The sequence below is a fragment of the Chaetodon auriga genome, chromosome 2 (genome assembly GCF_051107435.1).
Source record: "Chaetodon auriga isolate fChaAug3 chromosome 2, fChaAug3.hap1, whole genome shotgun sequence".
NCBI lineage: Eukaryota > Metazoa > Chordata > Actinopteri > Chaetodontiformes > Chaetodontidae > Chaetodon > Chaetodon auriga.
In genome coordinates, this window is record NC_135075.1 from 26,617,215 (window position 1) to 26,628,163 (window position 10,949).

The following is a 10,949-nucleotide window of genomic DNA, read 5'->3' on the forward strand; positions in this document are numbered from 1 at the left end:
CTGGCAGTGCGGGGAGTCTTGAGCTGGACAGACGCGCTTTTATTAAATTATAAAACTGCTTTCTAACTGTCCGTGTCTGTTTCTGTAAGGTTGTCGGTAAACGTGCCGCCATTTAAGTTAATATTTTGTGTCGGCATGAATCTCGGGTGAGTCTGTTTTTTTCAAATATCAGTGGCTAGCTAGGCTAACATTATGACCGAGTGTCTCACAGTGAAATGCAAGGGCGTTATTTTCTAGCCTGTGACCAAACTGGGGACAAAGAACAAAAGATTTTAGTAAAATACACAACATTACAGATTATACGCAGACAGTGCGAATAATATTATGGACGGGTTGTCGCTATGAAGCAGTCGTCGCTATGACCGGCGCTGACAACCTTCAACCCACTGTGTTATTGCTGCGCGTTGCAATTTTTCGATAGGATATCAGGGGAAATGTCAAGAAATAACGACCAATAAATAATAATAAACTAGAATTTCTGCAAACAAGAAATAAATCATGAAAACTCTTTTAATTGCATGTCCTTTCAGGTACAAGAAATCGTTTCGTCGGGGTGTTGAAGTTAAAAATAAAATACAAGCACAGACACTTCAGTGATATAAGACATAATCACTCATGAGTTACATGTGTGATCTGGTGTTCCTGTTAACTTCATTAAAACAGCATTTTCACCAACTAATGCTAGTTCATATTAAGAACAGGCCGAGCCAGAAAGCAGACTGATGAATGTAAATCTATAATATAATTATATTGTTAAATATTACTTGTGTTGACTCATTGTGTGCCTTTCGTTGTGCTGCACCATGTGATGGTGTGTATTATTTCCTATGTTATGTCCTTTTTTTTTTTTTTTTTTTTTTTTTTTTTTGCTTTTGAAGGAAAGTATAAATGTCAATATGGATGAGAAAACTCCCTTATAGTGTTTTGCTTATTGGACAATTGAAAATATTAAAAGAGTTTGTTACTCACAACACAAAATACAATCTGATTTCTGTTGTTGTGTTTCTGCTGTTTTCTCTGATGTTTCCCCTTTCTGTGAACAGAGACGGCCTGCTCTTTGAACTTGAAAATGGAAAACCCAAGTTGATTTTACTGAGTCATGGTGAGACCCTTCAGCTTTTCTAATCTTTAGTTTTCCAGGAAAATTCACTCACTCGTTTGCTTTTCTTATGACGTTCTTACTTTCAGTTCAAAAAAATGATCTTTGCTGAAATGATAAGTTGATTAATCAGATGACAGATAATGAATTAGTGACAATTTTGACAAAAGAAATTTTGACTTTAGTTCAACTGTATTTCAGTTAAATGCAGTGAAACTTAATCTTAAAATTAGATATCTCTAGTTTTGCGATTGTTTCAAACACGTTACCTTGATACACAGTACGTAGTGGTTTTATATTCATGGCTGCTCACTGTCACGTCTTTCTTTCACTACAGGCATTGAGAAGAATCTAGCAAAGGTAGGAATCATCCTCACAGCCTGGCCTTTGCCTTTCCACACGTAAAAGCACCTGGGTGTCTGTGCATTTTGCAGTATACAGCACGTTTATGCCTCTAGTAGACAACAGTGCTGATAGGAAAAATAAAACCATCTTCATGTTTTGTCTGATCTGATTTAATTTCACTTCATACCTGCAGCTGTCCTGCAGGCCCAGAGCAGCTAATATCCTGAGCTCCAGGCAGCCGTCCTGTGTGGAGGAGGTGCAGGGAGAGGAGCGTCCAACCCTGCAGCAGGCGGGGAGGCACAGAGAAACCAAGAGCAAAGCAGGAGGAGCAGCCACCTCCTTCACCTCCAACACTGCCACCAGTGGGGGGAGGAGCACCACTCTGACATCATCCAAGACACATGAGCATCACAAAGGGGGAGGTGTTAAAGTTGTGGCTAAAGTAAGTGTCATGCTGCACCCTATCTATGCTTTTAAGATAAATTTATCTAAGATAAAACTCATCTGCTGTGCGTGCGTGTGTGTGTTTGTGTGTGTGTTTGTGTGTGTCTGTCTCCAAGGTGAAGTCAGACAGACACAAACACAGCACTGCTGCTGGCAATGGGAAAACAGGACATCCACAGAACAGTGGGACGCGAGCTGGTGGAAAGGTAGGACTAAAGGACACGCTGGCCAGTGGGGATGCAGGACTGAAGGAGAGCGTGGTCTGTCTGACCAATGAGCAGCTACAGCGGATCCTCAACACAGTGCAGACCACCAGCAATGGCCAAGACCCACCAGAGGACCACAGGACCCAGGGTAGTTGTAGTGATGGTAGTATTAACATTGAGTGAGGGACAGTTAGCACCATAGACTACAGCACAGAGAGAACTGATTATGACATGGACCATAGGCTTTCCCTTGTTGTCAACATGATATATAACTTTGTGTCCTTTTGTCTGTTAGGAAATCAAATAAATTCCAAATCTGACTCTTCAGTGAATGACGGAGGAGGGAAGAGGAAGGAGGAGGACAGAGGAGGAGGAGGAGGGGAAGAAATAAAGAAAGGAGGAGGAGGAGGAGGAGGAGGGACTGGTACAGCTGGAGGTTCACAGGATAAAGACAGCAGGTGAGGAGCCCACCTGAACAGGCATTTGTACAAGATGTTTGTGCACCAGACAAATGGATTTCTTTTTAGATGCAGTCACAAAAGAAGATATTTGCATATTCATTTAGCTGATAACCATAAACGTACGGGACTCTGTTAGGTTAATGCTTCAACTTCCCATCAGTGAAGTCAAGCTTGTCTTCCTACTTTGCCATTAATGCGGGTAGATGCAAAGTTTGACTCGAGGATCAGACATATTTTATATGCCTTCACCGTATAATTAAAATTTTGTGTTTCAGTTTAAAGGTCAGAGATTCCCCTTTTTGCCTGCTGCATTCTGGTTCTGTAGTCTCACAATCAGCCCATTTGGTTCTACTGTTCAGGACATGTCTGTCAGCAGTGTTACTGCAGGTCATATCCATTATTGTGTCCTGACATGTTTTTAGAAGTCTGTATTTGTTGCTGCTGTTGTTCAGGTCGTCTGGATGTCTGTTCAGCTGGCTGGACGAGCGAGAGTCAGAGAGCAGAGCGGCCATGGACGCCAAGAAGGCTCAGTGGAGGAGAGACCTAGGTGATCACACAAGTGTTTTATAGCTCCAGTAATATGCATTTCTATTCATTATAGTGATAACCCTGCAGAGAATAATCACCCGCTGTACGCAGCATTTTAGTCTCTCTTAGCTCTTGGTTTTGTATTCACTGCACATTTACTGTTCAGTTGAGTCTCAGTGGTTCCAGCAGCAGTTGATTTCAGCTCCGATAAACTTGCTGTGCACTACTTGCCCAGCTCCAAATGACGGACAGACAAAGTTAGAGCTGGCGATGGCCACATTGAGACCGTGGCCAGACGAGGAAACATGCAGCCCTCTCATTCATCTTCTTACTTTGAGTGATGGGATCCTACATCAACACTCTATTTCCTGTCACAGTGAAACCACTTTTGGTGCTTTAGGTTTGCAGTGGGCACATTTGAGTCAGAATCTGATGTCAGTCGGTGGGTTGTTTGGTTGCTGTCAATCAGGTTTGATCAAACCTCACCCACACGGCCCTGATTAAACAGATTTAGTTTTGGAATATGAAACACCTGACAATGCTTTTTAATCTCTCATATTACTTATTTAGTCACTGTTAGTCACATTTTTAATTATTATTAGTAATTTGAGAAACTGGTTTTCCCTGTGTTTGGTGCGTGTGTGTGTGTGTGTGTGTGTGTGTGTGTGTCAGATGAGCAAGTAGCACTGAAGCAGCAGCAGCAGCGTTCGGCCCCTGGCAGACTCCAGGTACAGCATATATCTCACCTTTCATTTTTTTCACTTTGTTGGTTGTTTCGGTCGCTGTGGGAACAAGATGACTGCAGCTTTGTTTACAGCCAAGAACAGCAAACTGTTCCTCATACTGAAATGTGGCACTGATACCTTTGGCACCATCTGACTGTTCAGGCAATTTTTGCACAAAATGTCAGAGACAGAAAATTCTCACCAACAGCCATAAAGGCACAACAGGCACTATTTTTTACCTGCAACCTGTTGTGTGTGTGTGTGTGTGTGTGTGTGTGTGTGTGTGTGTGTGTGTGTGTCTGTGTCTGTGTCTGTGTGTGTGTGTGTGTGTGTGTATGTGTGTGTGTGTGTCTCTCTCTCTCAGGCTGAGGAGGACACAGAGAGTGTGTTATCACTTCAGAGCTCTGTCTGCCACAGAGAACAGCCTGCAGCCATCAGATCCAGCCTCAGACTCGGGGTAAATCTGAACTTTGAGCTAAAAGTCTTTGCAGATTTTCCTTGTTTTGTTTGATTCTTCATCCAGGTGAACAAAATTGATTAAGCCTAAGTGGCACCACATGACAGCACCAGAGCACATGCATACAGTGATACCGAACCTGTCTGAAACACGATAAAGAACCTTTCTCCAGCATAAACGGTGCTGAATGACTTGAATGAGATCTGACTGTCTCGATGAAAAATCCCAACCTCTTTTGACTTTGTAGGAGGTCACTCCAATGGAGGAGGTGCTGAGCATCGAGAGGAGAGAGGAGCAGAAGAGACGCTGGCTGGAGGAGCTGGACCAACAGAGAGAGGAGACGGCTGAGCGCAGGAGGCGGGAGAAACTGCTGCAGAGCCAGGTACAGCAGAGACACAGTAGAAACCAAAACCAGGTACAGTAGAGACACAATAGAAACCGAAGCCAGGTACGGCAGAGACACAGTAGAAACCGAAACCAGGTACAGTAGAGACACAGTAGAAACCGAAACCAGGTACAGTAGAGACACAATAGAAACCGAAGCCAGGTACGGCAGAGACACAGTAGAAACCGAAACCAGGTACAGTAGAGACACAGTAGAAACCGAAACCAGGTACAGTAGAGACACAGTAGAAACCGAAACCAGGTACAGTAGAGACACAATAGAAACTGAAGCCAGGTACGGCAGAGACACAGTAGAAACCGAAACCAGGTACAGTAGAGACACAGTAGAAACCGAAACCAGGTACAGTAGAGACACAGTAGAAACCAAAGCCACAGCCTGTTCTGGACTTTGTTTTCTCATGTTCCTCTGCAGACAGAGGACCACGAGCTCTGGGCGACACACTTTGACTCTCTGCAGAGAAGACCTCCTGTCCAAAATGCAGCTCCATCCGCTCCACCTCCAGCCCTGTCTAACGGCTCTGAGCGAGGGGAATGGGACCCCTCGTCCAGCCTGTCCCTGGTCTGGGAGGCCATGAGCAGCTGTGGAGCAGAGAGCATCGGGGGAGCCAGCGTGGATACAACCAGCGGATACCCAAGCAGACCCAAGTACGTTGGATCAACGAATGTATTAACAGCTGAGGGGGAAAAAAAAGTTTCCGGAAATGTGTCTGTGAAAGCAAACATAACAATCCTAAAGCAACACAGGTCGCCGGCCAGAATCGAACTGAAACACAGTGTTTAGGACTTGGACTTGTTGGTCTTGACTTGAAACCTGACTTGTGGCTTGCAAAACAGTTAATTTGTCCCACCTCTGCTATTTTTCTGGCTCTGGCAAAAGAAGACAACGTCCCCATTCGTATTCCTGCCAACACAGCTCTGATTGGCTCAGCTGTTCTACCAATCAGGGCCATCAATGAGCACCTGACTGTGTTTGAGTTGCTGAACAAAATCAAAGATGTGGGTAGTGGATCAGAGTTCTGGAGCCAGACTAGCTCCGTATGTTTGAGTAAATCTTAAGAGCTGTTTGTGTCTCCTCCAGCTATCTGAGGACCATGACCGCCCTGCTGGACCCTGCCCAGATAGAGGAGAGAGAGAGGAGGAGGCTCAAGCAGCTGGAGCAGCAGGTAGAGGGAGGAGAGAGGGGAAGAACAGAGCGGGGAAGGAGAAAGAGACTTGTATCACTTAGCTTCCTAAATGTTTCACTGTCTTTCCTCCTCTCCCAGAGAGCCATCGAGGCCCAGGTGGAGGAGCGGCGGCAGCAGAGGGAGCGAGAAGAGGCGAGGAGGAGGGAGGAGGAGGCAGAGGAGGAGAGAAGGGTGGCACTGGAGAGGGAGATGCTGGAGAGACGATATGAGCAGGACACACTGAAGGAGAGGCAGGAGGTCAGGACACGCACACACACACACACACACACACACACACACACACACTGATAATTCACCAGAATAATTTTCTCCACACATTCACTGAACTATTCTCTGTCAACTTCTGTCCTCCAGGAGCAGCAGAGCCATCAGGCCAAGCAGCTTAACAAAGATCACGGTGACAAAAGACACCAGGAGACGCTGGAGCCCAGTGGTGAGCAGACACTCTGCAGTACTACTGCAATATTACAACTGTACCACGACAATCTGCCCACAAAGACCTGCCTGGGGTGCTGTCATACCTCACCTGTTTGGTGCACTTCAAACTAACTTTAGCTCCTTCATATACAGTTGGTAGGAAATATAAATTATAAGAAATATTATTAAAAAGAACAAATCTCTGCTACACAAAAATAGTATTTTGGACTTTTGAACTTTACTTTGTTGAGTAACACAGGTCATGATGTACATTGATTGGTTTATGAAACCTGTAACCTGCGTGTGTGTCTGTGTGTGTGTTCAGCACTGACCAGGCAGGCCGAGTGTTTGGAGGAGACCAGCAGTTCAGCCTCCTTATACAAAGACACTGCCGTACAGACAGGTAACTCATGTTGTTGAATGGCAGAGCTGCTCCTCTTCAGTGTGTGAGGACAACAAGTCGTAAACACATTTTGAAACTGAACTAAGAATAAAGAGTGTCTCAGAGAGATGCAGTTTAATATTTGATGGTTTAACGTGGAAGCTGTCAAAGTGCTGAAAATCACAGCTTATCTTCTTTGTGTGTGTGTGTGTGTGTGTAGAAGCAGCTCCCTCTCTCCCGCTCACCGCCGTCAGAGTTCAGACTCCTCACGTCTCTGCACAGTACCAGCCTCCTCCTCCTTCCTCTCTGTCTGCTGCTCCTCCAAACAGCAGGAGCAGAGTGGTGAGAACAGGCAAGGAGAACATCTGTGTGCCGGGGGGGAGAGGAGGTGGAGGAGGAGGAGGAGGAGGAGGAGACCCATATGAGGCGTTCGCCAGGACAGAGAGGAGCAGGAGAGACAAGAGGAGGCCGGAGTGGAACACGCAGAGGTAGAAACACACACGTCTCACATTTAGACTGGTTTTATATTCAGACATTTGTTGCTCCACCTGAATACGACAGACAGGACAGGACAGGACAGGACAGGGACAGGGACAGGACAGGACAGGACAGGACAGGGACAGGACAGGACAGGACAGGGACAGGACAGGACAGGACAGGGACAGGACAGGGACAGGGACAGGACAGGGACAGGACAGGACAGGACAGGACAGGACAGGACATGACAGGGACAGGACAGGACAGGACAGGGACAGGACAGGACAGGGACAGGAGAGGACAGGACAGGACAGGGCCCTCCTGGATATTGTTTCATAAGTGTTGAAATATTAGCCTGAGCTTATTACAGCTTAAAAATCAAACTACCCAAAAGCATACAGAAACCTCAGCCAACTCCAGTCCTGGTCCCTGCTCCTCCAGGCCCAGTCGTCAGTTCGTTCCAGCCTCGGAGCGTTACCCGGCCTCTCTGCAGAGGAACAGACAGGAGAGTCGAATGAAGAGGCAGGCTGAGCTGCTCGCTCTGCAGGAGAGGACCTGTCTGTCCAGGACCAACCCTCCTCCTCCTCCTCAGCACCAGGAGCCTCGTCTCTGCTCCAACCCCACACAGACCAGAACCAGCCCCACCAGGAAGGTAGGAGGCTTCCTTATCGCTGACTCCGTCATTCCTGACCAGCACTGAGTGGCTTTCTTTGCTGGCTGGTGATCGTTTCTGTGGTTGGATGTGTGTTGATGACTGTTGTCACTGTTGCAGGTGGAGAGTGTTTCCAGAGGACAAAACATCTCTGCAGCCTCCAGCACTGAACAGTGAGCAGCTCAGTAAAAAGCTTCCTCCCGTAAAGAAAAGAGGCTGAAATTTAAAGTTCAGGAGTGGAATCACAAAAAGACAAAGTTTGCACTTATAAACTGATTAAACCTTGACAAACATGTTTTATTTCATTTATTTATTTTATTCTCAATTTTACCTCCCAAGTGGAAAAAAATATATACTCAGTGTACTTACTTATATACTATAGTGTACTTATAGTATATTTAAATATTGCAAAGTATGTCTCAGTACATTTCTATACGTGTGGACTTACTTTAAATAGACTGCAGTTGAAGATAACTGCTGTCAAATACTTTTCTAGTATATTTTCAGTAAGCGTGTTAAACACTATTAGCATAATAGTGCACTTAAACTTCTACATGTTAAAAATATATTAATTTTATGATGCCATGATATTCTCAAGTATAGTTTTACTCTTTAATCTGTATATATCTACTTGCTCTTCAGTGTAGCAGATACAGACACATAAAGCAGGCAGATACAAGGCCGACCTCATACCTAAACTTACTGCACAACAACAGATGTTTATTATCATCTTAAGATCAAACATGCAGAATGTGGTCGATGACAATATTTTCCAAGGATCAGACAACAGGAGGTGCCAAATATTTCAAGGACAGGTAGACTTTAATGTGCACTGAATGCATAATATATGTATGTACAGTACATCCTGTTCATCCTTAGTTTTTTAAGTACACTTAAAGTGTACTGAAAACCAGAAGTATGTAAAAATACACTGATAGCCTAATTTCAGGATTATACTTGAAGTATACTGAAAATGCTAAGCAGTATATAAATATATTTATGTAGATGTACTTGTAATCCATTAGCAGTACATGTCATGTACATTATAAATGCAATATATTTAAGCAAATTGGCAGTACACTTAAAATCCTCTGATATAATGCATTTTTAGGAGTTTTCAAGTACACTTAAAGTGTATTGAAAATGTTCAAGAAGTTTGTATAAATACAGTGGTACCCCAATGTAAATGTATTTGTATACATTATACATTTATTTCAGTTGTACTTTAGATTGAAGAATAGTAGAGCGATATATAATTACTATATTTGCTATATTAGTATAATTAGTATATTTGCAGTATATTCTGTATCCTTATATAGTCCCATTTTAGCACCGTCAGGTATACGTACAGTTACAATGAGTCATTTGGCAGACGCTTTTATCCAAAGCGACGCACATATGAATTCACACACCGATGGCGCAGCATCAGGGGCGGTTTTGGGGTTCAGTATCTTGCCCAAGGATACTTTGGCATGTGGACTGCCGAGGGCAGGGATGGAACCACCGACGTCCTGATTGGCAGACGCCGCAGCCCCAACTTAATACAACTTCAGCTGGACTTTTGTACAACTTAAGTACTATTTAAGTGTAATAAGTACAAAAGTAGTTGTTCCAATTTAGCACACTTTCAAAGGACTACTGAGTAGTCTGGATGGATCTGTTGATCTGGATGGTGATGTGGTTTCATGTTGAGCGAGCTCTGGTTTGATGTCTCATGGTGTTGCCTCCTCCAGGGGGCGCTCTCCTCCCGTCCCTGCTGTCAGACTCAGAGTTCACAGTCAGCTGGCTCCCCCCTCCTCCACCCCTCCTCCTCCGGTCCTGGAGTTCATTCCTTACGTCCGGACCAATGAAGTCTTCAACCTGGATCCACTGGACCCTGCAGACACCCCCCCGCCTCACATCACACACACAGGTTAGACACACAAACACACACACACACTTCAGTCTTTGAGCTGAAACTAACTCTCAGAAAACCTTCAACTTTTCTCATCTCACTGTTGTTCAAGAGTAAAGTGCTCCTCATCCCATAAGTAAACTATACTTTCTCCTGGTGAGAAGCTCCTCCTCAGAGCTCAGCGCCTCCTCCTGCTCCCTCACACCGGGACCCCCTCCTCCATCCTGAACTGCTTCGTAACGCACACACACACCGACAGCAGGAGATCCTGAGAGGCCTGGCCCAGCTACGGCAGGTAACACACACACACACGCACACACACACGCACGCACACACACGCATGGGGGTTTTCATCACTTGTGGGGACATTACATAGACTTACATTCATTTCCTGGAGCCTTATCCTAACCCTATACCTCACCTAACCTTACCTAACCTGTAACCCTGTCCTCAGTCTTCACCCTAAAATGTAATGATTTAACTTGTGGGGTCTGTATTTTGTCCCCGCATGTGACTGTATAAAAAGATTTTTGTCCCCACAACGTGAGTAATACATACACACACACACACGTTTCCATAATTTCCAGGGACATTACACAGACTTCCATTCATTTCCTGGAGACTTACCCTTAACCATGAACACTACAAGCCAAATCTTAACCCCAGTCTTCACCCTAAAATTCAATGATGTACATTGTGGGGACCTGCACTTTGTCCCCATAAGGAAGGTGAGTCCCCACAACATGAGTAATACATGGACGGACACACACACATACACACATGTATACATAATTTATGGGGACATTACATAGACTTACATTAATTTCCTTTCCTGGAGCGTTACCTTAACCATAACCAAAACCTCACCTTAACCCAACACTCCTTCTTAAAATATAGTGATTAACATTGAGGGGACCTGCATTTTGTCCCCATAAGGGGTGAGTCCCCACAATGTAAGGCATACATGGCACACACACACGGCAAACTGAACCCAAACAATACTGTGTTTTATTTTTTTGAAAATCTCATTGAGTGATTAGTTCATCTGCAAACTGTTGGTCGGACAAAAAGGAGACGTGCAGACGTCACCTTGGACTCAGAGAACATGCGATGGGCCCCAGATCTTTTATCAGTTTTTTAACCATTAGCATGAAAAAAAACATTTTTGATACAGAAAGGAAAATTAAAAACTCCACACCTCCAGTTTTTAACGCAGCCAAACCAAACCTGAGATAACCCTGATGACATCACTGTGACATCATCCGGGTTATTG

The 10,949-nt window shown here is 44.6% G+C and overlaps 1 protein-coding gene across 4 annotated transcripts in view; it reads left to right on the forward strand.

The window, feature by feature from the left end:
- The window catches only part of ccdc66 (coiled-coil domain containing 66), a 12,337-nt gene continuing 1,388 nt past the window's right edge, over positions 1–10,949 (forward strand). Inside the window, exons 1-20 of one of the 4 annotated variants that reach the window (XM_076744115.1) lie at positions 1–146; positions 1,044–1,102; positions 1,437–1,459; positions 1,638–1,886; positions 2,005–2,242; positions 2,390–2,552; positions 3,008–3,102; positions 3,756–3,811; positions 4,173–4,265; positions 4,513–4,647; positions 5,083–5,315; positions 5,749–5,833; positions 5,933–6,091; positions 6,209–6,287; positions 6,597–6,674; positions 6,874–7,141; positions 7,572–7,782; positions 7,903–7,955; positions 9,516–9,694; positions 9,838–9,971. In XM_076744115.1, coding sequence (XP_076600230.1) covers positions 136–146; positions 1,044–1,102; positions 1,437–1,459; positions 1,638–1,886; positions 2,005–2,242; positions 2,390–2,552; positions 3,008–3,102; positions 3,756–3,811; positions 4,173–4,265; positions 4,513–4,647; positions 5,083–5,315; positions 5,749–5,833; positions 5,933–6,091; positions 6,209–6,287; positions 6,597–6,674; positions 6,874–7,141; positions 7,572–7,782; positions 7,903–7,955; positions 9,516–9,694; positions 9,838–9,971 — 2,601 coding nt within the window. In that variant the 5' untranslated portion in view covers positions 1–135. The other 3 variants (XM_076744124.1, XM_076744097.1, XM_076744107.1) reach the window with 3 other exon arrangements.